At 52.2% G+C, this 25,819-nt stretch overlaps 9 protein-coding genes across 9 annotated transcripts; 6 read left to right on the top strand and 3 right to left on the bottom strand.

Annotated features, from left to right (window-relative positions):
• Nucleotides 1-356: 356 nt before the first annotated feature.
• On the top strand, nt 357-7,222 carry COCVIDRAFT_94716 (hypothetical protein; the record flags this gene model as incomplete). Its single annotated transcript, XM_014702813.1, has 4 exons — nt 357-518; nt 573-1,563; nt 1,720-6,179; nt 6,230-7,222. 4 exons carry the CDS (start codon nt 357-359, stop codon nt 7,220-7,222), a joined length of 6,606 nt encoding a protein of 2,201 aa, XP_014558299.1.
• An 892-nt stretch (nt 7,223-8,114) lies between these two features.
• Nucleotides 8,115-9,899, bottom strand: COCVIDRAFT_94759 (hypothetical protein; the record flags this gene model as incomplete). Its single annotated transcript, XM_014702812.1, has 6 exons — nt 8,115-8,150; nt 8,210-8,782; nt 8,839-9,071; nt 9,132-9,263; nt 9,317-9,606; nt 9,664-9,899. 6 exons carry the CDS (start codon nt 9,897-9,899, stop codon nt 8,115-8,117), a joined length of 1,500 nt encoding a protein of 499 aa, XP_014558298.1.
• Nucleotides 9,900-10,151: 252 nt separating this feature from the next.
• On the bottom strand, nt 10,152-10,481 carry COCVIDRAFT_94887 (hypothetical protein; the record flags this gene model as incomplete). The annotated part of the gene is made up of 1 exon (XM_014702811.1): nt 10,152-10,481. A coding segment is annotated over one exon (330 nt), but the record flags the coding sequence as incomplete, so codon positions are not given.
• Nucleotides 10,482-12,295: 1,814 nt separating this feature from the next.
• COCVIDRAFT_94942 (hypothetical protein) lies at nt 12,296-13,331 on the bottom strand (the record flags this gene model as incomplete). The annotated part of the gene is made up of 2 exons (XM_014702810.1): nt 12,296-12,657; nt 12,737-13,331. The coding sequence occupies 2 exons, from the start codon at nt 13,329-13,331 to the stop codon at nt 12,296-12,298; spliced, it is 957 nt and encodes a 318-aa protein (XP_014558296.1).
• Nucleotides 13,332-14,704: 1,373 nt separating this feature from the next.
• Nucleotides 14,705-15,560, top strand: COCVIDRAFT_14527 (hypothetical protein; the record flags this gene model as incomplete). Its single annotated transcript, XM_014702768.1, has 2 exons — nt 14,705-14,899; nt 14,991-15,560. The coding sequence occupies 2 exons, from the start codon at nt 14,705-14,707 to the stop codon at nt 15,558-15,560; spliced, it is 765 nt and encodes a 254-aa protein (XP_014558254.1).
• A 934-nt stretch (nt 15,561-16,494) lies between these two features.
• On the top strand, nt 16,495-17,137 carry COCVIDRAFT_36271 (hypothetical protein; the record flags this gene model as incomplete). Its single annotated transcript, XM_014702809.1, has 3 exons — nt 16,495-16,550; nt 16,623-16,952; nt 17,029-17,137. The coding sequence occupies 3 exons, from the start codon at nt 16,495-16,497 to the stop codon at nt 17,135-17,137; spliced, it is 495 nt and encodes a 164-aa protein (XP_014558295.1).
• Nucleotides 17,138-18,351: 1,214 nt separating this feature from the next.
• On the top strand, nt 18,352-18,981 carry COCVIDRAFT_94832 (hypothetical protein; the record flags this gene model as incomplete). Its single annotated transcript, XM_014702808.1, has 1 exon — nt 18,352-18,981. One exon carries the CDS (start codon nt 18,352-18,354, stop codon nt 18,979-18,981), a length of 630 nt encoding a protein of 209 aa, XP_014558294.1.
• A 2,150-nt stretch (nt 18,982-21,131) lies between these two features.
• Nucleotides 21,132-21,613, top strand: COCVIDRAFT_36270 (hypothetical protein; the record flags this gene model as incomplete). Its single annotated transcript, XM_014702807.1, has 2 exons — nt 21,132-21,265; nt 21,307-21,613. 2 exons carry the CDS (start codon nt 21,132-21,134, stop codon nt 21,611-21,613), a joined length of 441 nt encoding a protein of 146 aa, XP_014558293.1.
• A 795-nt stretch (nt 21,614-22,408) lies between these two features.
• On the top strand, nt 22,409-24,784 carry COCVIDRAFT_36269 (hypothetical protein; the record flags this gene model as incomplete). The annotated part of the gene is made up of 3 exons (XM_014702806.1): nt 22,409-22,600; nt 22,747-22,982; nt 23,122-24,784. The coding sequence occupies 3 exons, from the start codon at nt 22,409-22,411 to the stop codon at nt 24,782-24,784; spliced, it is 2,091 nt and encodes a 696-aa protein (XP_014558292.1).
• Nucleotides 24,785-25,819: the final 1,035 nt, after the last annotated feature.

Raw genomic sequence — 25,819 nt, 5'->3', positions numbered from 1 at the left:
ACCTGAACCGCTAAACCCCCAGCCTCCGTCGTGTGACTCTCCGGCACGCACTAACAACCTTTTCTCGTCATAGCATCATACAGCCTCGCTAATCTTGTTCAGTGTGCTCGTACTGCTACTCCAGAACCCCCCTACCATCTAACAACCACCGCCTACACAGCACCACAACTTGGCAGGCACAACTCTGCATAACCCACTCATAGAGGTGTAAAAGCGCCTGGCGCTCTGCATTCTTTGCTAGGGCTACCAGCACCACCGTTCACCACTTATGGAGCCCCTTCGCTCTCAGCGATAGGCGCACGAGCTGCCTAAAGTCAACGAGTCCGGGAACTCCACCGCCAGTCTCCCAAGGGACTATGGCCTTCTTCTCCGGACTTTCGAGCTCCATTGGCAGGAAGCTACTCCTGTACGGACTGCGCCAAATCGACATACTCGACAAGGATCCCGCCGACTTTGTAAGCGTTGATGTCGGGAAGCGGACAACACTCGAGGTCCGCGATGTCGGGCTACACATCAAGGTGGGTGATGCAGGTAACAATCTTCACCTCCCACTGTGCTGATGATATTCGTAGAAATTAGTAGCATTGCTACATCTCAAACTACCTCATGAAATCCATCTGTCAAAAGCCCAAGCCTCGCTACTCCGAGTCACGTTCGTCCTCGACTTCGGCGTACCCCGAATATCGATTGAAGTGGATGGTATACAGATACAGGCTAGATTGTTGGAGAATGCCGGCGATGATGTTTCGTCTCATCCTGATCAGCAGCCGGACCCATCACAGCCCTCGCCACCTCGACGGAGAGCCTCGCCACCACCCATCCGAGACGACGCAAGCGACCCTGGCTCGGATGAAGATGACTATGTGCCAACAGTGGACGAGCTAGCAAATTCCTTCCTACGGACGGAACCTGAAGAGAATATACGCGAACTGCAGGAGGAGCTGGCATCTCAGGCGTCATATATGCAAGAGTCAATCGCATCAAGCGATGATGGCGATGACAATTCTGCTGGCATGGGAGCCCCGCTGGCACTTCCGGCATATCTGCGAAACATCCTCAATACCGCTTTGGACCGCCTCAGTATCGCGGTCAATGACATCAACATTGAGCTAGAGGATCAGTCTCCAAAAGATACTCCAGACTCATTGAGGTCGATCCAAAGCTCGCCCGCTGCCCTCAGCTTCCATGTAGAACGCGTTGCCATAGACTCGATAACTTCCAAGGATATACGTGTAGATTTGGGTTCAACAACAGCTCCTGACGCTTCCAAGCTGGGCAAACGAAGAATGCGTGTTGAAAACATTTGTGCACGTCTTGTGTCTGATGTGGAGAATTTCGTCTCCTTATCGAGGTTTTCACAACCGCCCTCACCGCTCATGACTCGGTCAGAAGTCTCAACTAGTCAAAAGTCCACTGGGGAACCGTCCGTGAGTCACATGTCCCGTCATTCTACTCGGGGGGAGTCTGTGCATTCTACACGAGAAGAGCCCAGTCTTTCTATACACGAAGAACCTGGTCACTCCATACACGAGGAACCTAGTCGCTCTGTACACGAAGAGCCCAGTCGCTCCATGCATGAGGTGTCTGATCGTTCTGTACACGAGGTGCCCGACCGCTCCATACACGAAGATCCTAGCCGCTCTACATATGAAGTGCCCAGTCACTCCGTACATGAAACAGAGATAGATCTTCTAGGGCAATCGTTAGATGAGACTCAAGCTAGTCCGGTCGCTTCACTCCTGCAAGCGAACGCAAGCCCGCGCAACATTTCCCCACCCCCTCCCCTATCACCTGATCTGCCGCAGCTAGATCTATCCGTGCACACTGTAGACGATGATCGTTTTGCGGATGCAAACTCAGACGATGGCCCAGACGACGGCTCAGTCAATGGCTCACTCAGCCAGTCTCATCAGTTTTTGCCTCCGCGTGACCTAACCGAGAGTAACCTACTTTACGATGACGAAGGATTGCTTGATTATGCAATGCAGAACGGTATGCTGAACTTCCAACTAGAAGATGAGCCGGTCATTGAAGCCTCGGCAGGGGCTCCGAATACCTGGGAATCAAACGATGCTGCTTCAAGTCAACATACTCGGATATCAGAATCCGCTAGTGATGGTTCAGCTTCTGATCTCCCCACTGTGTCTGCCTTGGGACGTTCGTTTCACCCTCCAAGCGTGACTAACTCACCGTCGCAATCGGGATACTCTGAGAGAGTCCGAGGCTCTATTGACAACCTAGTTGTAGCGCACCAACACCCCGCGGAAGATGTACAAAGTCCTGCCAATAGCACACATTCAATTCCTCCATCGCCACCCGCAGAAGAGGATTTGTCTGAATCAAAGTTTTTCACTCATGACGAGGCCGAAAGCATGTACATGAGTGCGGTAAGTGCGGCACAGGGAAGTTCGGTCCAGCAGGGGCATGTCCCTGGAGGTTGGGATTCTTCGTCAGCATCAAGTAAAGATTCTACTTCAGACAAATCTGGACCGATCCCCGAGGAAATGGTTTCTGCTAGCATATTAGCGCCAGCGATAGAGACTGAAGACGGCTGCGAAACTCCGCGTCCACGAAGTCGGCAGAGCTCGTTCTCGTCCTCACACACTGGACGTGCACAAACTCCCGGTCCTGTTCCTCCAGCTGTTCAAAGGCAGGCAAAGCGATTGCTCACGATTGATGAAATTACGATTTGGTTTCCCATGGGCCTCAATGATGGAGACGACGACAGCGAAGGGCATGAGGATGTTACTGAGTCGGCGGCTTTTGAGTTCAAGCCATCGAATCTGGGCGAAGATTCGATATTTGCAGAAATGCCTGGATCATTCTCCAATTACGCCTATTCCTCGTCGCATCGCAAGAAGCCATCATTAGAAGCCTCCACTCGGGTGCGAGCCACAACAAAGCCAGTACACCCACCCAACCCTCCAAAGCAGCCTAAGAAACCAAAGGTGCCATCTATTAACGTTGAAGTGGGATCAGTGGCTGGAAACATAGACTTGTCTACAGGTCGCATTATGTTCAGTATGTTCAATCGAATGATGCAAGCCCTGACTGGTGATCCGCGTCAGAAAGAGGACAAACCCTCAACGTCAGAACCTGCTGCAGGCCCCAAAGAAAACACGGCCGATTTTGAGCTGGCTGTTAAGCAAATAGCCTTCTCGTGGCTTGAAAATATCACTACAGAATCTGTTCAAGAAGGACATGTGCCTAGTTGGCAACTCGATCCTAAGCCGGTGGATGCTATATTAAGAGTCCACCTCTCGAAGGTCCTCGTCACCCAACAGAGCATTTCAAAGGAGTCGCGATCCCAGATACGCATTGGGAGATTTGTCCTTGCATCTTTGGATCAAGACATCATTTCCTTCCAAAGTCTGAGACCGAAATCCAAGAGAATAAGCGGTACTGTGGCAGAGCAGCTCAGCAGTGATGTGGAAGTGGACTTTGTGCGAGGGAAAGACGATCGCATTACCGTCGTGACACGACCTGTCAAGGTCATGTTTGACGTACAAAAGCTGGATGACGCACTTGGCTCATTCGGTGGCTTCAGCGGTATGCTAGAGCTAAGTAACTCCTTCAGCTCTGCCAGCGCCTTGCAAAGTCCTGTCATCTCTCCATCACAACCTCGGCCCCGTGGGGTTCATTTTGGTAATGGATTGCCACCTCCAGCAAAAGAATCTGTGGCACCCGCACCACCCGTTAATGGCCCCAAGATCCAGGTGCAATTTGGTGAAGTTTCTTTCACACTCAAGGGGAAAGCATGTTCTGTGCAGTTGCAGACTACATCAGTTCGCATTGCTGTACGTCAAAGCAATGTCCGTCTCAAGGTCTCTGAGCTCCAGCTCATAGGACCCTACACGGAAGCCGGTCAAGGCAACGCGCCTTTCATCGCAGAGCTGAAAGGAACCACTCTCAACTTTCTCTTTGCCCCCGAAGAGACTGATTTGACAAGACTGATTTCCATGATAACGCCATCAAAGGACCCGTACGAGAACAATGACGACATCCTGATCGACACGCTGTTACGCCAACGGAGAAAGGGCTCGGTTCTTCGGATTGAGTTTGCTGAAGTTGGAGTCCGTATCTCTGACCTAGAGCAAATGAAAATCTTTGAAGCACTTGGCGCAGAGTTGGCGCAGTTATCCAAAGTAGCCAAGTACCTGCCTGACGATGACCGACCAGGTCTACTAAGTTTAGTGTCGGTAAAGACATTAGACATGCGGGTAGTCGTAAACGAGAAGCTTGGAGATCTTTCTGTTACCTTACAAGACAGTGCGCTGGCTCACGTAGGAGTTCCTGCTTTGTTGGCTACTGAAGTCGGAAAGGCAATTGTGTGTCGGGATGACGAAGTGCTGATCCATGAAGTCGTAAAGATGCGCCCGTCGGAACAGTTACCCGCGATTATGTTGAGGATGGTTGGTGATGAGATGGAGCCTGTGGCGAAGGTGAAATTCTACAATCTCTGCATTGAATATCGAGTGACGACTGTCATGGCCGCTCTGGGCATCTCGGAAGATGGCACGGTTGACGATATTGCGTTGGGCATTGCATCAAGCGTTGCAACCATTACAGGCGCACATTCGCCTCAGACACTCAGTCGACAATCTTCACAGGCAAATCCACCTTCTGGACCTACCGCGAAGCCACTGCAGCTCGATCTTCTAATGAGAAATTGCGCGATCGGTCTGAATCCCCGAAAAACTTCATCGAAAGGCCTTTTCGTACTTACAGAGGCACACATTGCGGGCAAACAGGCAAAGAATAACTATTCAGTCACTGTGGAACTTCGCAAGGCTTCAATGCATGCCATTGACGATGTGGCTCGTTTGGAAGACGAACACGAGCCAAAATCACCAATCTCAATCATGAACCGTCAACTCCATGAACTCAGCGAGCTGGGGTATGTGTCCCTCAGCTCAATTTCGGCTGCTAAGGTGTACGTCAACATTGCGGGCGACGGGAAAGAACAGCCACAGTTGGTAGACATTGAGTTCAAGAACGAGCTCTTCGTCATAGAGTCATGTGCAGATTCAACACAGACTCTTATTGCCATTCTGAACGGCCTGCAACCGCCATCACCACCCTCGACAGCTGAGCAGTACCGAACAGTTGTGCCGCTACAGCAGATGATGGAATCTTTTACAGGTGACGCGTTGGCGCAGGACGAAGACATAGAAGCCGATGACTTCATGAGCAATGCCGACCTTGTAGAAGACGATCTCCCAACCAATCTTGAATTTGTTGGAAGCATCTACAATTCACAATCTTTGCCAACTGAAGAAGAGATGGGAGATAGTCTGCTTGGTGAGGACGACCTGGGTGCATTGGCGACACCTCCCACCACCCGCCAACGTGGCGAACGGGCATTACTGGAAAGTTTTCAAGAGAAATATGAGATCACACAAGGCGAAGAAGACTTTGACTTTAGCGAAGAGTATTTCAGGGACGCAGACGCGGAGCAAAAGGGCAAAGCTCGAAAATGGGATTCTGCCAAGAACCAGTACCATCTTTCGAACGAGTTCAAAGCTCCAGATGCGCCACTCAAGGTTCGCGTTCGCGACGTAAATGTCATCTGGAATCTCTACGATGGTTATGACTGGCCACGGACGCGCAGTATCATCAGCCAGGCTGTAGATGATGTCGAAGCCCGTGCCGAGGAGCGACGACGGAGAGTCAGAGAAGAAGATGAGGATGATGACTTTGTCGAGGAAGATTTTTTGTTCAACTCCGTATGGATCGGTGTTCCTGTAAAAGACGAGAAGGGGGCTCTTGCCCGGCGTATCAACCACGATATTGATGATCTAGCCAGCGAGACCGGGAGCTATGCCACCTCGACGGCGACACGCTCTACAGGGGCTACTACTCGACCACGTGGCACAACCAAGTCTAGACGTCGGCTCAAGCTGGAACGAAGCAAGCACAAGAAGATCGCATTTTCACTTGTAGGTGTTGCAGTCGACCTTATTGTTTTTCCGCCGGACTCGGGAGAAACGATCAATTCAATAAACGTGCGCGTGCAAGACCTTGAGGTTTTCGACCACGTGCCTACGTCGACTTGGAAGAAGTTTGTTACTTGCGCAATTGATCCAAGCACACGAGAGCTCATTCGCCCTATGATCAATCTTGAACTCGTTACAGTCAAGCCAGTCACGGACCTGGCAGCATCTGAGCTCGTAATAAAGGTAGGTTCAAAGTGTGATAGGTAGACGGCGTATCCTAACAAGGTTAACAGGTCACCATACTTCCGCTTCGACTACACGTAGACCAAGATGCTCTGGATTTCATTACACGCTTTTTTGAATTCAAGGACGATTCCGTACCGGCTGCACCTCCAGCTAGTGATCAGCCATTTATCCAGCGCCTTGAAGTCATGGCCGTCCATTTGAAGCTCGATTACAAGCCAAAGCGTGTGGACTACCGTGGTCTTCGTTCTGGCCACACTACCGAGTTTATGAACTTTTTGATACTTGATGGCTCTGACATTGTCCTGCGGCACGCAATCGTTTACGGTATCACATCGTTTGATAAGTTGCACAAGACACTAAACGATGTATGGACGCCAGATGTTAAAGAAAATCAACTTCCGGGAGTTCTTTCTGGGTTGGCCGCTGTGCGACCGCTAGTAAATGTTGGCTCTGGACTCAAAGACCTTGTTGTCATACCGATGCGGGAGTACAAGAAGGACGGCCGCATCGTTCGTAGTTTGCAAAAGGGCGTCTACGCTTTCGCCAAGAATACGACTTCCGAAGTAGCACGTTTGGGCGCAAAGGTAGCAATCGGGACCCAGAATCTGCTCGAAGGTGCAGAGGTTTTCCTCAACCCCCAAACGGCCTCGCCCGGTCGCCACCAATCCCACGAATGGGATGGTGAAGATCCAAACTCTGATTCTGAAGAGCCACGTGCAGTTTCAAACTACGCGAACCAACCCATTGGTGTACGGGCCGGCCTACGCAGCGCAGCTAGACATCTCGAGCGCGACTTGCTCACTGCACGCGATGCCGTCATTGCCATCCCAGCAGAAGTCATGGAAGAAGGCAGCGGAACGGGAGTAGCAAGAGCACTTGCTAGGCATGCACCCACGGTTGTCCTACGCCCCGCGCTCGGTGCAACAAAGGCACTCAGCAATGCCTTGCTGGGTGTCGGCAACGCGCTTGATTCCGACTCGAGACGCAAGATTGAAGACGTAAGCTATTATCCCGTGTTTGGTATCCAAGATGCCCAATAGCTAATGATGACTGCAGAAATACAAATCTTATTAGACGGTTCGGACGTTGGGGTTATTATTTGCCCCCATGTGTTTTTTGGGACCACGAACGAAGCAACTTTGTTTGCCTTTATGGCTATACCCTACTCTTTGATTATTATTATTATTATTATGATTGTTTTTTTTGGAATTTTTTGATCTGGTCAGATTGCGTGCATAGCGACGGATGGGAGTTATAGGATGCAAGGGCTGGAAGGAGGGGGCGTTATATGTTGATTTCTTTTATTTACGCATGTTTTTGTTACTTTTTTCCTGCTTTTTGTCTTTTTGTTCAAATACTAGCATGAAGTAAATGTCATTATGCCTTTTTTTCCTCTCTTATTTCATTTACTGGAATAACTTCGTTTTTCCTTGCAGTCAGTTTTAAGATATCTCACCCGCCCCTCACCCTTTTCCAAGACTAGAATGAGAGATACAGTTTAGATACTTTTTGGAACATGTTTTTTTGGGATATTCGTCATTGCATCATGTGATTGTCGTTTTCTCTTTTTTCACATGCTCTCGTTTCGGCATAAGGTAATGACACTAGGCGAATGGGAAGACGGATTAGTGATCTGAGAATCAGCCCCTGCTTATGTTTTGGACCGAGGAAGATGGGGATATTGCCGAGATCACGGGACGTGGGTGGGTTGGGGTCTATATAAGTATAAATGCCAAGGGAGGCATAAGAACTTGCGGAAGCATCGGATAAGATTGCTGCTTCTCAATCAAAAAACAGTTGATTGTAGGGATAATGAGAATCAAGTGAGTTATATGTTCGTTATTTGAATCGTAAATACTAAGGAGCAACTAGATATCATTCAAAATGGTGTCGCTGGATACACTGCCCGTGAATAAAGGCGAAATACAAGATTTAGTAGGTATACCTGAAGCCCTTCTGGTCGCCATCCTATTGAGATTTGTTAATACTCGTTCGGACAGATATAGCAAATAAGAGGCTAGACTTACATCGTTGTACTCAAGCTCAATCTCTCCACGATCGGCACGCTTGTTCAAGCTCCATGACCTCAGTGTGATGAGGCCGACAAGGACAATTGACAGCAGGCAGCAAGCAATGCAAGCGTAAAGACCTGGCTTATAGTGGGGCGCATCTTGCGTCCTGAAAACAAGACCTCCTGCAATACCGCCTACTCCGCCCATACCGACAAGAATGGCAGAGCAGAAAGCACGCTTCCACTGGCCTCTGATGTTGTTTGCCTGGTACGACATGGTTGCTGGGATGTTGCTGTTGGCTCCGGCAGTGGTGAGGAAGACGCCAAAGTATCTGATGTTGGCGTTCTTGTGGAAGCCCATGATGGGAAGTCCAATAAGGCAGAGTACCATGTTGGCGATGATGATGGGCCCACGGATGCGGTACTTGTCGCCGAGCCAGCCAGTGGCGTACATGACAATAGCGGCCAAGGCGTACGGGGGAGCAACCAAGCACTGAGCTGCACCGACTGAGAAGCCCATGTTTTGTGTCAGAATGATGGGAAGAAAGTAGGCAAGAGCATAGGTGACAGTGGTGGTGTTGAAGAAGATCTGGGCAAGTTAGTATGCGAGGGCATGAATTTCTACTGTGTTGCTTGAAAACATACCAAGGCGAAACCCCAAATCTTGATGTCGGTTCCACCCTTGAGGAACCTCCCAAGAGAGAATGGCTCGGGCTTGGCATCACCACGATCTCTGTTGACACGGTCGATGATGAACTTGGCTTCTCGCTCGGTCAAAAATTTCCAACTCCTGTGTGCCTTGTCTGGGAAGTCGACGAGGGCCCAGTAACCGACGATACCAAGGAAGCATGTAAGCGCGCCTTCGATGATGAAGATCCCTGCAGGAAGAATTAGACGTCAGTCTCTTTTGGGGGTGCGGTTATGAAGAAGGAACTCACAGCGCCAGCCGTTCAAGCCCTGACGTCCCTTGAGCTGCATCAGACCATAGGCGAGGATACCAGCACAAGCGGAAGCTAAACTGCCGAGAATGTAGAAGACCGAGTACCGCTTTCCGATATCGAAGCGAGTGTCTGTAGGGGTTGTCAATATTGGCCTAAGGATCTGTGGAAAGGAGCATGCGTACACCATGTCGACAGCAGATAGACACAACTAGGGAAGAAGCCAGCCTCTAGCACTCCCAGCAAAACTCGCAGGCCAGCCATGGTGCCATAGTTGTTTGCAAAGCCCATGCCAATCATGACACCACCCCATGCTATTACGATAAAGGAGAGGAAGTTGCGTGGTCCGAGGTAGCGGCAGATGACGGTGGCTGGGGGCTGGAAGACAATGTACGAGGCGAAGAAGACGATGGTGACAATGGAGTAGTGGGAGATTGTGCCCTCGAGGACATAGAGTTTCAATTCCGCAGTCATACTGGGAGGGGGTTAGCTGGGTGTTCAAGCAACAGCAGCAAGTATAGCCGGTACGGACCCAGCAATGGCAGCAGCACTCAGATTGGTGCGATCCATCAAACTGATGCAATACAGGACACCGACAGTCACGACAAGGCGGCGATCGATGCGGTGGATGATCTTTCTCTGTTCGCGCTCGGTAAACTCGCACTCGTAGGGGACGCCATCCTGGGAGCCGTCGACATTTTCCACAAGGGACACCTGCCGCTTCTCGAGGATATCGTCGTTATGTGAGACCTGGTTGGGGGAGGCCATTGTGGATTGCCAGGGCGGTGAGTGGAGGAGAGAGGTGGGCAGGCTGAAAAATAGGGACGGGGGTGCATGATATATGTACGCATGTAGACATTTTGTCTATGTGTGTACATATGGACATGACTATCCCGGCCCCAGCTCCTGGCATTTGCCTGCCTGCTCCCCCGCCATGGCAGCCTGCCAAGACAAGCAAGCGCAATGGGGAGCGTTCTTTCTGTGTCGAGAAAAGTACCGAGGCACAGGGCAGCATGGGCTCTACGCCGCCCGCAAAAGAAGAAAGAACGCCGCGGGTAGGCACAAAACACTGGCTTTACGGAAGGCGGAAAAGCTGGGGAGACGCTTGGCATGTGGGGACCCCGCATGCTGCTGTCCCCCGTCTCGTCCGCCGTCGACAACAAGACATTCCAAGCAAAGCCGACGTTGTCTTATGCTCATCGACGCCTGTCCTGTTATCCACCGTATCCATGCCGCCGACAGGAACGCGACGAGCCGCACGCAGGATTGACCGAGCTGCCACCGACCGCTCTCGTTCTTTGTCCACCCTCTTGACGCTGTGTCGCCCGGCCTCCTTGGAATGTGTTTCGACTACACACGCGGGGTAGTCTCGCTTGCTGCTGCTCCACTGGGCCCATTTTCACGCTCAACATCTTGTCCCGACTTGGATACTGCTCCGGAAGGCGTTGTCCCATGTGTGGCCACGAGCCGCATGCGAACAAGGGCGCATTGCTGCCATGGGCCGCGCCCCAAGCCGCCGGTCCCTTGGCATAGACATCGATGTGTCGTCATCTGGAGCCTTTGAAGTGCTCCCATCGTTGCCTCTTCGTTTAATAGATGTACGCGTCCTGTTTGTGCAACCCTGTGGACCATGACAAACATGCAGGAAACGTCGAGTTTGTCTCTTTGACACAGCATCAACTGGCGCGCCTTTTGGATACTCGGGCATTCGGGACACTCGGGGTGATACTAATGACCTGCAGGGTGCCGGTTGCTGTTAGTTAGTCAACTCGGCGCCATACCGCCCTTTGACAGCTGCACTGTCCTCTCCCACATCCGTATTCTGGCCTGATTCGCCTACCGATGTCCCTGTCGATTGATCAGCAGTCTCCACGATCTAGTCACGCATGCAAAAACTCCGGCTAAGGAACTCCTTTGATTTCCGTCACTACGCAGGGTGCCCTCAGCAATACTTGTTTGCGTTTAGATCTGTGGCGTTATCACCCCACCCCATGCATCTTACTGGCTTTTGCAGAGCGCTCGTATCCCATCACGTCCACGGACTGGAACAATTGTGAGGCCTCCATCAGCCATCACAACTGATAATCTCTACACATCGAGCTGAGTCGTCAAGTCTAGCCTACAGTCTCGACCCATTCTTGATCTTTGACGCGAGACTAGGGCCCCAACTGCATTTGCCAAGCGGCCATCTTAACTGTGCCCTGGAAAAAGCGCCACCCTAGTCACAAAAAACCCAAGTGTAAATGCCCTACGAACCAGCCCTTTACAAGTGGCGATCCTCGTCTCGTATCCTGGTGGTTGGGAGCCCCCAATGCGCCTCTACCCCGGATTCTCCCACGACTACAGATTTAGATAAACAAGTCAGTCTCCTTGTTCGTCCAATCACACCTCAGAAGCTGGTGCACTAGCCGAGGCATTTGCAGTCTCTCAACACCAAGCCGTCTTAGGAGCCCTCTCAGATGATGCCTACAAATTCCGACCAACACCCTTCACCCCTCCATATTCGTATATCTAAGCTGAAATAAAAGACTCTTTGCCAATCACAATGGGCTAATGGGCCGAGGAACTTTCCCTCAATGCCCTACAGCCACAATACCCACCGGCTTGCAGTGTTGAATCTACGGCGACCAACAATCATCCAAGAGATGAGTGTCTTGGAAACGAAATCAAAGGGTACAGGGTGCAGATTGTCCAATGGGATTGTCAAATGCTGTTTACGTTCCGAGGCATGGAGCTCGAGACATGGGGTAGCCAAGGTAGTGGGTGCATGGCTGGTAAGCCACAATTGCTAGGCGTTGCCAGGGAGGTGGTTGGGCTAATATGGTCGCCCATATGGCCAGAAGCTTGTCTTTGTATCTCGTCATGCTAGTGTTCTAGACAACTACTTCTCTTATCCATCTGCACTTCTGTCATTGTGATGTAGTATGAGGTGAGTCGGACAGAGACCTGATATCTCGAGATCTCTAAACAGACATTTTCATGTTACATCTTTTGTCGAAGCTGTTTAGAAATACACATCTATTGCTCAAATTTCTATCAATACTTGCTCACCGCCTTATACCAATAGTGTTACAGCGTACAGCCACCATTGACGAAAATACTCCCATCCTTTACTCTATTGCGAACTCGTATCCAAAGTCCCCCCCCCCCCCCCCGACTGCCGCCTATAACCTAAACTTCTTACCCGCTTCCGTCGTCGGAAAATACTGTGCAGCGTTTCCCTTTTGCTCCGGCATCTGGAACCTCTTCATCACAGTCGTATGCAGCAGATACAACAACGCCATCCTAACCGTAACAGTGCTGTTCGTATCATCCAGCATCTCACTGTGCTTGACGGGATCCGAGTAATTAATAGACGGCTCCACCATCGTATACACGAACGCCAGCCGCTCCGGTTCTCCGGGTTCCGCTACATTCATCTTCTTGCCCTTGTACACAATCGCAAAGCGAAGAAAGATAATCTCGTCGCTGCTGACTAGGAACCCGTATTCCGTGTTGCACTCGAGCATCCAGCGCGCTATGTCGCCTAACCACACACACAGATCTCTCAGTCTCTCATCTCATCGTCAAGGGTATGGAAGAAGGGGGGGGGAGATATGTCTTACCTAACACGCACCGCAGACTCCCCCACGTATTCCTCCCCGCATTCCTGATCGCCGCTGTCAACGCACCCGGTCTTCCACCTAGATACTCCGCATGGCCCAGTAACCTTACTTCATCCTTCCCATTCGCAGCCTTTGAACGTACAATAAAAGCGGGCTTAATTCCTTTCGCAGACAGTTCCTCATTCTGTGCGCCGCTCTCGAGCCAGATGCCCTGAGGCATGTCGTCGCCATAGATATCCCGCATAGCCTGCGTGGTAAGTAGCGTGTTGTAGATCTTCTCCACGGGCTCCAGGACTTCGCGGATGAAGTGCGATTCTAGACTTGCGGGAGCGGGGGATGGGGACGGGGAGGGTGACGTAGTATGTGGCAAGTCGACTTGGAAACCCCGGAGTTGGCGGAAGGCTTGGATGCATTTTTCGTGCTTGAGAAGCTCGATTGCTTCGGATTTGAAGGCGTGCCAGCGGTAGATGTAGCCTAGGAACCAGTGGCGTTTTGCGTCGGCGGGGAGGAAGAGGGGGGCGTTGGGGCTGGGTTCGGGGAGGTAGTCAGAGCAGAAGGGTTGGAGCATTGCGGCTCGGGCGGTGAGGTGCTTCATTTCTTGGGGTTGGCTTAAGCGGAGGAAGGTTCGTGGTGGGTCTGGAGAAGCATTTTCTGGGGAGCCATGGCGGGACTTTGGTTTCGTGGCGCTGACGGAGGAAGGGCCTGGAAGGGTCGCGGTTGGGGGTTCACGTCTGTGTGTACTTGGTTGTCCGGTGGGCGAAGAGCTTGCTTCTCGCTTTCTAGACTAGCCGTCAGTATGGAAATCATAACAGGATGATACTAGGTATCTCTTTTACTTATTTTCAGACTGTTCGTCGGTCTGGCCAGTTTCACTTGTGTCACCAAGTGCGTTATCGATCATTTGCTCGTAAATATTGACTGCATTGAGCGGAATCTACTCGCTGGCTTCTAGCAACATGTGTGCTATGTGAATGTCTTGAATCCTGGTAATATCCACGAATGATATTAAGAGGCTTCGTTGCTGCGCAGTCAATTGTTCTAACAAGTTGTCGGTTTCCGGTGAGTGTTCTTTTTCAAAAGACATGGCGAATGTGAGTGTTGTGTTACGAGAGTATTGTTAGCGATGGGATGATTGAAGGGGGTGCTTAATGATGAAGACGACGAATGCAATGATGGATGTCAGTGGAAAGTAGATGAGCATAATATACACTATCCATTTCGGTCGGCTCTCGTGTGCCTTCTCCAAGAAAAGTGATTTAGAAGGGTCAGTGCTTGTTATTGGAAGGTTACATGCCCGCTCTTTACGTATTCGGGTGGTTCCTGCAATACTAGTGCCCATCTCAACGACACTCCACTAGTTGTTGGCGAGTTTGATACTCATCTCATGTAGGCAAAGTCGCCATTTCTCCTCTCTGAAGCTGAGCATCTGAGATACACCTAAATGATATTAAAACTGGTCGCTGGATGGCATGTCTACTTTCGGATATGAAAAATGTCTACATGACCATGACATGTACATCATTGATCTGCTAAGCGGCAATAAAACCAATAATAAAATAGATCACGCGATAAATTTCCATCACGATATTAGAATGTTGAGTCACTGGTGTGCACCCAATTTGAATATGAGATATCGTAATGAATTGAGAGCGCTAGTTGCGACACCATGCCATATCCCAAAAACACAAAATAAGGCAAAGCGTATGTTCAGTAGAACAGTAACAACATAAGTAAAATGTGTAGACACAACATTCCAAGGACATTCAAGGTTACAAGGAAGAAGTGGGCACCCCAGGAATCTTCCAAGCTTTAACCGAACCGTCCCGCAGCTGCGCTCCGCCTATGACACCATCGTGCGGAAGAGAGCCCCGACATCTTGTTTACACCACCAAAGCATGATTCCAATGCGGGCGCGTCCAGTGTCCCTTGCAGCCGTTTCAACGACTCCCTACCCGCCAATCTGAAGCAATGTACGCATTGACACTAGCTGGCATACCAATCGCCATAGGCGCAAACGAAGCCGTGCATCAACAACGGCTTCTAGACGAAGAAGCAGAGGCCGAAGAGCGCCAGGAAGAGTTTTATCTCGACGTCTTTTGCGATGCGAAGAGCAGAAAGAAAGATGAGGTGCACGGTGCGATTGTTGTCTTGAAAGACGGAAAGGTACAGCATGACATCCGCTTCATATACCAGCGCGACACATTATCACATGAGGGAAGAAGAAGGAGAAGGCAGAGTGCTAAGGAACATACAGGTACTCCTCTGGCCCAAGGACCCAAAAACAGGTCTCCCAAAACCCGGCCCAAGCAATGAACCAGCACCCCACCCATTCACAGGATTCTACCTACCCTTTCCCTCCTCTGAACTCCCGCACCGCCCCATGCCCGCAGCCCCAGTCCTCGGTCTCGTCAGCACCGTGCCACCATCTTCGCATCCATTCCCTTCATCACCAGAATCATCAGCCCCGTCTACTCCGTCTCCCGCACCTAAAACCGCTCCAAGACCTGCGAAACCAAAACTAAACTGGGTTTATGCGCACAAAAAGACACGCGAGTTGCGCTATGGACCGCGATCTGAAGCGAAGAAGCATAAAATCGGGCCGTGGGATTGGACGGAAGATGAACAGGGGCTGACCCTGGATGATGAGGAGTGTCTTGTTGCTGTGGAAGAGGAGAAGGGAGGGTATGGATGGGCCGTGTATTGGGATCGGGAAGATGATTGTTTGAAGGAGGTGGGGGTAGGGCAGGAGAAGAGGGTGCTGAGATGTAGTTTGGAGAGGAGGCTTGTTGAAGAGAAGAGGATTAAGGGGTTGGATGAGGATTGAGGTGATGAGGGAATGATATTGCAAGCAAGGAGATGACAGAGTGGGAGAGTTTTTGGAGCAAATCTTGATGAAGTTCAGGCATCACTTGTTGCAGGCTTGATTTGATTCGCTGACGTCGGTAGTCCTACAGATATATTAACAAGTAACGAGGATATACTAGTGATTGGTACATGAGTACTTGTCTCCAGAACATATTCCCGCGGGTTTGCATGGTACGGTTGTGATATACTGATTATGGAACAGTAGACGGTGACTACTGTCGTGTATATTGTACGTGACGAAGACAGTTGTATATAGTAGCAGCACTCATGATTTTTCCCAATATGACATGCACATAATTGCCATGTCGGGAATTTCTCCCATGTCCCCATACTAGCCACACCCGCCCATCCCTCCCTCCCATCATCCGATCGCAGAACAATCCCACCAGATCGTACCACATCCGACCCTCACTCGTACCGCGATTCCAAGGAGAGCGCATCGATCACCCGTGCGCGATTCGATTTGCGCCATCTGGTAAGCGGGTCGTCGCGCGCGCGTCGCATGGGATCCCTGTTGCTGGGCCACACAGGCGCGCGTGGTTTCCCCGGCAAGACGCAGGGACACATCCACAAACGCATAAACACAACAACACACACGCCCTATTAGTCCATTTAGTAGTGGGGGTGCTTTGCCAACTCGAACATTTGACAACTACGTTTTTACACTTCTTCACCTCCCCTTTATTTAACAAACATCGGTACAAAGAAGTGCAACCTTTCTTCTTTATTCCTTTACGAGACCTTGCTACATTTTCCTACACCCTTTTTTTGCGGCTAGTAGCTGGATCTCAGGGTAGTCTTTGCAGTGGATACCGGACTTTTCTGCGGTACTTGGTAGCAGCTTTGTGTAGAAACCCTCCTAACGGCGTGTACGACTTTGAACGACAAACATAATGGCTCTCTCATCGAATGGACGAGGAAACGGACCAAACGCCACTGTTGCTCAACGGTACGTCTCTCTCTCCCCCTCCTTCACCTTCGCCGTCACTGCACACACGGAAACTAAACTCACATTTCCCAGCCTCCAAAAGGAGCTCATGGACATCATGACCAAGCCCACACCCGGCATCACAGCCTTCCCCGACGACGAAAATATGACAAAGTGGACCGCCACCATCGATGGCCCCGCAGACACACCCTACGCCAACCTTGTCTTCAAACTGTCAATGGAATTCGCAAACAACTATCCCTACAGCCCACCAACCGTGCTCTACAAAACCCCCATCTACCACCCCAACGTCGACTTCTCAGGCCGCATCTGCCTCGACATCCTCAAGGACAAATGGAGCGCAATCTACAACATCACAACCGTGCTATTGAGTCTGCAGAGTTTGCTGGGCGAACCGAACAAGTGAGTGGGAATATACATGTTGTATTCAAAAAAAAAGATGTTACATATACGGAAAACTAACAAAGTGTGCTTATAGCTCAAGCCCTTTAAACGGCCAGGCCGCTGAACTCTGGGACAAGGACCCTGCAGAGTACAAGCGTCTTGTATTGGCTCGCCACAAAGCACCCGAGGAACTAGACGCGTGATGGATTTGTATATGTTACATGGAATCGCGGGCTATTCCTTTTTCATCTTTCCGTTCCAATACCCCTCCCTCCCCATGTTTTTTTTGTTATACCAAGTCGGGGTTTTGCGGATAGCGGCTTTCTCTCGGCCTCCGGTTGTATTTTCCCTCTCTGGTTTTGTTGAGCCGGCAGATGGAGGGGGGGGGGGATGGCAAGCTTTGTTTGTGGTCCCGGCAACATGTGAGAAATGGGGTGGACCATTCGGTCCGGTTTTCTTTTTAACCCTTCTCATACTCCGTGTTTGGCGCGCACTTTATACTGCCGATTGAACGGGGGGGGGGTGGATGGTGGATGGGGGAAGTTCGGGTTTGGTGGGTATTTTTTTTCTTGAGCAAAAGAAGAGATAATAATAAGGCGTTGGTGGCGTGAGTTGAGAGTGGGGGATTGGGTTGGGTTAGCAAACAGAGTTTCATGCAGCAAGGCTGGGGGGTTTTTTTATGAGTAGAAATCGGGGACTTTGCGGTCTATATACTAGGCAATTTGGCAATGCAATTGCTTTCTTGTTCTTTCTTCTCTGACTTTTTCTGGGGCCATAGAGAACTTTTGTCCGCCGGCAGTCAGCAATAAGGCTTTCCTTAGTCTTGGCCCGTCTCCCCTTTGTCTTGTGCTAAGGAGGCATGTAAGATCAGGGATTGACGAGAAAACTCAACTACTTACTACGCGTCAAGTAGTTCCATGAAAGTGTGCAGCACCTATTACGTGTGTATGTGAGTGCAAAAGCCCGTATTTCGCCAAAATACGGAAGACATGGCTACATACCAGTTTTCCCTAGATTGGAAATCAAAGTTTGAAACCGATGGCATGTTTGTTTTCCCTTTTTGTTTTTTATTTTGTCGCTAAACGGGCCTTTGTATAGTGTATTTTTTGAGGCAATATCACATAACTACATAGATATTATATACAAGTATGTACCGTATAGCTATGTATGATAGTGTTGCAGCAGGATGACGCACCCCCGGTCAACAAAGCTAAAGCACATAGCCTTGATCCACTCGAAAAACATGGGGGGGGATGCAGGCAAGCCCCCTCACTCGGGGAAGTGGAATGAACTGCAAAGGCAATGTTTCCCGGAGTAAAAGAAAAAAGAGCGTTCGGGGGAAAGCATATGGACACATGGTCATCCTGCAGCAAAGAAAAGATTCGGTAGAGCACACAGTAAACGGGGCATGCTGTTTATGTGCGTACAGTGCACGAAAAGGTCACATGAACAAAAGCTTGTCGGTGGCTCATGCGCGCCCGCGAACGAGGGAGCGAAGCGATGCGAGCAAGTGAGAGCAGAAAGGCCATCGAGGCGTGGGCTTTCGGCACAGTGTGAGCATGAGCAAATCGACGGCGTTATTCGTCGGGGGGGGAGGGCGCCCCACGCACGCCCGACACTGCCGCCGCCGACGTGGGCGGGATCAGTGGCCGGGGGTGTGGGTGGGCGCAAAAGGACAAGGCAAGAGGAGTGGGCAAAGTGGGCAAGGGCGGGCGCGGGCGCGCAAGCCCCCCAACCTGGGAAGTCGTGTGTGTCGTGTGAGTGCGTTTGCGTGGTGGTAAGTGGGTGGGTGGACGGCTGGCCGCAGCACGCGCCGCGCCTTTTTAATTCTTTTTGCTGTCAGGGCGCATCGCATCAACGGCAGGGCTCCAACTTCAGAGTGGGAAGGGATCTGCCCTTTGTCATCGATCAGGGCAGAGATAGCTTGATAATAGTTATATATACATGGTTTCGCTCTTGCTGCTGTTTTTGCCGTTTTAGTTGCTTGGGGCCTGAACAGCGTATACCCGTACCATGTTCTTCTCCTTCCTCCTCTTCTTTTTTTTAAGTCTGCCGTTTTAGGGGGCTAGAGCGAATAGGGAAATTGGGGGCGGTGTGCGCAGGGCGACGAAGTTTGGGTCGTCGAGTTTTGATCAAAGAGGGCTGAATGGGTAATCGGGGCGTGTTTGACGTGGCGCCGCTCGTGCAGAGAAGAACGGCGCCTGCTGAGTGTGATTCAGCTTTGGCATAGCAGTTGGTGCTGAGCTGTCCAAGAGCTACTAAACTTGGGGCATGGTACCATAACGTCTGGCCCAAAGGACAGCGACTGCATTGAAACGTGAGATTGATACGGAAGGAGACAATTGTGTGACGGCTTTCATTTCGCAAACGGCGGCCGTTCATGCATGCGGGTTCAAGGTCCGATGGACTTGGACCGTAACAACCACCACGACCGACATTACGAATGGGAATGTAAGGCGATATGATACATGGCCCCCCCCGGGTCTCAATCTCCCAAACGGTCTGGCCCTTGGCGAGGGCAGCGCGCGTAGCCCAGAGCACATGACGCAGGCTTGCTGCCAGTCAGCTGCCAGAGGGGGGAAAAAAGTAACATTTCCTGACCAGAGTCTTGACGTAGACACATGTAACTGTGCACGCTGCAACTTTGGCGGACGAGGCAGGTGATGAGCATAGTATGTGCGGTCTGGCAATCTGGGGACCGGGCTCGATTCAACTGACCATCCTAATTAGATGAGATAAGCGTGGGAGTGGGTGTGGATGGCGCAGTGCGGGGAGAGTGCAAAGTGCTTTCTGGTCCAAAGTGCCTGTTGGTCCCATTCGTCCAAGAATGGCTCCGATGCAAGCACCACTGCGGGCTTTTAATACATTTCGGGACATCGGCTAGTGCAATACGAGGTGAGGGAGAGAGAAAAAGCACAAATGGTGATATCTTCTTGTATTGGCCATCTGACAAGGTACGTAGCGGTGGATGCTGCTGACATTGCCATGTGGCATGCCAAGATCAAGGCTGGCTTTTGCACAGAGATTTGTTCCGATCTCAAAATGAAAAAAAAGTAGACGTTACGCACACGAGGGGCAAGCTGATGAAGAGAAGAGGAAAAAAAGCATCCGCATTGACATTGGAGTCGTCAGCTTGGCTGGCGGTTGGGCGGTCTTGTGACAAAAGGCTGTCGCACTTCATCTATGTGCCATGCGGCTGGTTTGCAAGGGCAATATGGCCAAAAGAAGCGACCAGGGGCATCTGGATATTGCAGGTACATAGACCAAAGTAGGTATGCACTTGTGTCGGACGAGGCTCTCACAAGGCAAAAGGCAGGCAGATTAAAGGCAGCTTGTCCAGCGGAGCGAGCAACAAAAGTGGCTGGGGGATCGGAGGGCGATTGTGCTATGGGCAGTCGAGGGCCGTGTTTGCAGACGGCAGTGCAGTGGTCTGGTCTGGCGTGGTCAGGTCAGCAGCGATGGAGGGGCAGCCGGCCGTCTTTGGAGTACAGGTTGGAGTACAGAGGCGGGCGTGACAAGTCGAGGTACATGGTGGTTCCCTTAGCGGTCGGTTATTGTTGCCGGTGGCCGAGGTGGATTAATTCGGAGGGCCATGGGCCGGGGTGGTGGCAGTAGTGCATGCCCATTGCGCATGACGCTGCAGCCATCACGCCGTGTGCGAATCATGGAATCTTCTCTGCGTGCGGGCGCACGTTGGGCGTAGTGAGAGTGTACAGTGTAGGGTAGGGTAGGGTAGGGTAGGGTAGGGTAGGGTAGGGTAGGGTGCAAAGGTGTGGCTGAATGCTAGCAGGTGGGGGGTCGTACACCTACTCGTACATGCACACACACTCACCCATGGCTTGACTCGTGCCGCCGCCCGGGTTTGGTCGAGGAAACACGGCGAGTGTCAGCAAACACAAGGCCCGCCCCGCGCCAGAGGGCGGCGTGGCATGTGAGGTTGTCGGAGTCGTCGTAGTTGTCGTAGTCGTCGGGGAATGGATGGGCTGGCGGCCATGGGGCTCGCGGTGCCGGCATGAGTACCGGTCGCGGTGGCATGGCTGGGTGGGCTCTGTCTGCCATTGCTGTGTGGTGTGTGGTGTGTGGGCTGTGGGCTGTGGGCTGTTCCGCAGAGGGTGCGGGGCTCCCGGCAGCACCAAAATAGGCCGGGCTAATCCTGACCACCCACCATCAACCCATCACCACCGATGCCTACCCGCCATGCCGGATGACAGCGCGGGTGACGCGATGCTCCCTCCCATCCGCCCTCTTCCCAAGCCGCACCGCTGCCCTTTTGTTTTTTTCCTGCTTGTCAGGCGACGCAAGCCTCGTTGGCAGCGAGGCCTCCAATCTCAGTGTCGTGTCTCCCCCAAGCCTGGCTGCGCGCCCGTCTGAGGCATCGCTACGCCGTGGTCTCAAACATGGGCCCAGCCATGGATGCGAAACAGGTACGCCCGCAAGCGACCCTGCCCTGCCTCGCGCGACAGGGCCCGGCTCCCAAATTCCGCCGTCGTTTTTTAAACGCAGAGCCATTTGTTGCCCGCAATACTGCCACGAGTGACGGCGGACCTGCCCAGACTTTGCCAGACTCAGCACACTGTGCAGCTTTGGTCAGCAAGCGTTGGACCATGGCGCCGGACAAGTGGATCGAGTCGACTGGAGCCCGTCTCCGCCCTCGACGCCGCCGGCCTACACACTACTAATACTCCACCTGCCTACCTCTCTTCCCCCGTGCCCGCCAGCCCGGCTGCGAAGAGAGGGCAAAATAAACACCAGGCGCGCCTGTCTTGTCTTGCCCTGCCCTGCGCCTTGCCGTGCTGTTGCTGCTGGTGCTGCGTGCTGGTGCTGCAAAAAAAAAAACATAGGTACTTGTGTGAGTACAAAGCGGGCCGGGGCTGGATTCGGTACCCTGGACAGGCGTAATCGTTCTATGCGCCCTTGTTCGGGACCACCGCCGTCGAGGCATGCGGCGTCCGCTGGCTGGCTGGTTGGCTGGCGTCCTGGCTGCCGGCCCTCTCGCCGGCACACCACCATCACACCTCACGCTGCTTCCCGCCCAGCTTACCTTTCTTCACATCGCCCGTGTCGGACGACTCTGGAACTTTGTCGTTGTTCTTGTCTGGTTGTTCCTAGCCCTTGGTCCTGTGTGCGTGACGACCAATCGTTTCATCATCGTACCTTGACCCCCGTGCACGCTCGTTCGCTGGAATCCGCCGCGCTATGACGGCCTAAGCTGTCTGACCTGTCTGACGGTCCTCACGGTCCTCCGAGCAGCGAGCCCTTTGTTCGCTCCTTCGTCCTCTCTGAGCAAACCACCGCCTCACTCAAACACCAGACGCCTTCGTCACCAGGCCTCTGCCCGATACCCGGCCACCTGCTTGCTCTCCGCTCGGTGCCTGGGTGCTCTCTCCATGCATTGCACTTCCTAGCAACACCCGGGTGCGAGCTTCACACCTCGTTCCACCTCATTTCCACGCCTGGCTGCCACCCACCCCAAGATGGCTGCACAGCTACTGCCCACGGGCGGCATTGCCCTCGTCGGAGCCCCGGATGGCGACATCGCATTCAAGGACGCCAGATGCACCCCCGTCCAGGCCATGCAGGTGGACATTACCCAGGACATCATCGACGAGCTCCTCGAAAACGCCAGGGGCGGAAAGCAACCACAGATAGTCTTTGGACGCACTCCAGTACGTGTGCACCCATACCCTCCAAAGCCCCATGGTGCCTGCACGCTAGCTGCCATGGCTTCGTCGTTGTCGTCGCCGTCGTCATGGGGCGTTCGACTCGGGGGAACGGGGCAATGCAGCATGACCTAAGCTAACCACAACAACAGCAACTCAAATATGGCGACAAGACGCACATGCTGCAGAGCAGCGCCGAACTACATCGATACGAACTATACAAGTCCAGCGACGATAGCAGCGACGACGGTCAACTCGAATTCGCCAGTTTGATCCACCACAGTCTCACGGTCCACAAGGCGGAAGATGTCACGGCAGGCGTAGACTCAGCGCTGGAGCAGCTGAGGAGCAACATGGCTGCCATCTCTGAGTTTAAGGAAGCCAACAAGTATGCCTCCCCAGTGGCCCTGCGCCTGCTCTTGCCCCTTTGCCTATTGTCGAGAGACTCGAGCACCCTTGTCGCATGATGCAACCATAATGTTATGGCAACCATTTGTGCACACCAGAACTAACAATACTTGCTGCAGAACAATTGTCGCCGATGCCACACCAGGACGCACCCCAGTCCATCGTCGCTTCCCTTCGACGGGCTTCAAATCCTCGCACCTTGCGCCCTCACCCCTGCTGAGCGCACCATCGTCGCCCATGCACAAGCGCCCACCCACTTCGCAACCCACAAACAGCCACGATGTCGTTGTCAACGCCCTCCGTGTCCCCGTCATCCACCTCCTCGCGCGCGAGCCGGCCACAGAGGCCTCGCTCGCTGCCACGTGCCGCACCTCTCTAGCCAGCATCCGAGATGTTTTGCCCAAGGTTGCGAAACGCTCTACAACTGACCCCGACAAGTGGCAACTCACGGACAAGTCCTTTCGTGAAGTCAACCCCTACAAGTTTCCCTATCAGAGCTCGGAGGAGCGTCAGCAGGCCATTGACAGTGCCATCAAGTCGTTTGATCGCCAACGACTGTCAAAAGATGACAAGCTCTGGCAGATTCTGTTGCCGCAGGACCAACGAGGCCAAGGCATCTGTTTGTCGCGTTCGACGGTGAAAGCGCCCGAGGCGAAGCCGAAAGCAAGCACCCCCATGCACAAGATTTCGGATCTCACCAAGAAGAAGCCTGCAGCTAAGAAGGCGGTCGACAAAACTGCCCCTGAGCGGAAGCCGAGGGCCACAAAGGATGGTGAGACCAAGCAAAAGGCTGCAAAGGAGATTGAGATCAAGCCCAAGTCGTCAATCAAGGAAAAGTACTTGGCGCGCCAGAAGCTAGCGGTGAAGGAAGTGAAAGAGGTGAAGGAGGTGAAAGAGGAACCCACAAAAGCTTCGACCCCAGCCACGTCTACACCCGTCACCTCGACTTCACGCCCCGCTGCACCTCCTGTCAATAGCAATTCCTCAACCGACGCTTCCAAACCCCGTGCAAAGAAGCCATCCACTGCAGAAGGCAATACCACGATTCGTGCAAAGCCCAAGATGCCAGTACGAGACGCACAGAGGGACCGCCCTGTTCAGAGGCCATTCAAGCCCACCATGCCAGTAAACACCAAGCCGAAAAACCCCTCGCCGCTCTCAGCTTCGCCGCCCATCAACGCCAGCGATTTGGACCAGTCACATCCTGCCCATGAGGCTCTTGCAGCATCGCCTGCCAAATCCTCCACCAACTCTGACCGCTCACTCAAACGCAAGGCCAACGACATTGACAGCAACATTCACAACCACAACATCGTGGCGAAGAAGCCGCAGGTTAGCCGCGCAACTCCGAAACAAACACCCTCACATGGCAATGGCAAGCCCAATGCCTCTACGCCCTCCTCTACTAGCTCAATTAAACGCAAGTCCGACGACTCATCTGCATCCAACACTCCTTCTACCGCACCAAAGGTTCGCAAGGTTGCCAACATCGACACTGGCCTCGCCTCGCGCTACCACCACAACAACCCTCGTGCGTCGCCGGGCGCCTCGTCCTCGTCTACCACATCTCCATCCATGCCAAGCCTGAGCTTCCGACAGACTGTCGAGCTTTCCCAAAAGTTCCAGAAGTACTACAAGAAGTACGAAGAGCTGTACTGGGAACTGACAGAGGCTGAGAAGCCGCCTACGGAGGCCCAGCGAAACGATCTGCTCAAGATGCACAAGAAGCTGGAGGAGATGAAGAGGGAGATTAAGGCGGGTGCTGGGATGCACCACCGATGAAGGAGCGAATCGTGTTATCGCTTATGAAAACTGCATTCAGTACGCGCTTGATTTCATTACAGCACAGCTTTGCATATATACCCACGGCCTACCAGTCTGCTAAGAATGGCGGGCAATACTGCATACCCCGAAAAGGTGTTTGGACATGGTTTCTGATTTGGGTGTTTCTTCCGGGCGTTTGTTGGGTTTACACAAGTTCAAGGGTGCATTGGGGATATGGTGTTAATGTTTGGTCATGTTTTGCACGCCTATGTACGTGCGGTTCGCCGACACTTATTCCCAATGTCTATGAACGCGATGATCTTTTATGCCGGTAGATACACAAAATGGTTTTTTTGTTTCCCAAACTCGGCATTAGTAGTAGTATAGAATACACGCTCGAATCTTATCAGAAACCTTTTTTTGGCATTCTGCCCACTTGATGTTTGGTTGTCAAGGTCTCAGAGCTCCATTTGCCCCGTGCATTGTGCTGTTTGGACGGGAGAATGCGGTCCACCAACACGATCACACATATCCAGCCATTCACGCGCTAAGAAAGCTGAGCCTAGTTGCCGCCCTCACATGTCTCTATCAGAGAACCCGGGGTACTGCGCTGCCTGCATGAGGGATATAATCGTTTACTCGTGTAAAAATTGGTGAATGTGAATGTGAATAGTGCATCTCCTTCGTATTATGCACCCATCACCGGAAATCCAACAAAAAACGCTAGATTACTTAATTAAAAAAAACCCCCCGCCAACTATTCATAGTGGTTTTAAGAACTGTAAGTAAAGGGACCCAGCCCCCCCCCTCCCCCGAAATGATCGCCCTCCAAATTTTGCCGATCACAAAGGGCATCCAGACCAAGCTTGCACCTTGCACCTTTTTTGCAAGCCAGTTAGCCAGAACCTGCCAAGCCCTTCCCCCCCACACACACACAGCCCCCCGGGAGCCGATGGGGCCGTGTGTGCTTCTGGACTCTCTCTCTCACTCCTCAAGTCCAAGTCCAAGAGCGCGCGCGCCGCTTACGCAAATTTGGGATGAGGGGGGGGGGGG

The sequence above is a fragment of the Bipolaris victoriae genome (genome assembly GCF_000527765.1).
Source record: "Bipolaris victoriae FI3 unplaced genomic scaffold scaffold_27, whole genome shotgun sequence".
Lineage (NCBI taxonomy): Eukaryota > Fungi > Ascomycota > Dothideomycetes > Pleosporales > Pleosporaceae > Bipolaris > Bipolaris victoriae.
The sequence above is the reverse complement of the archived record's forward strand: the minus strand, read 5'-3'. Positions and strand labels throughout refer to the sequence as shown.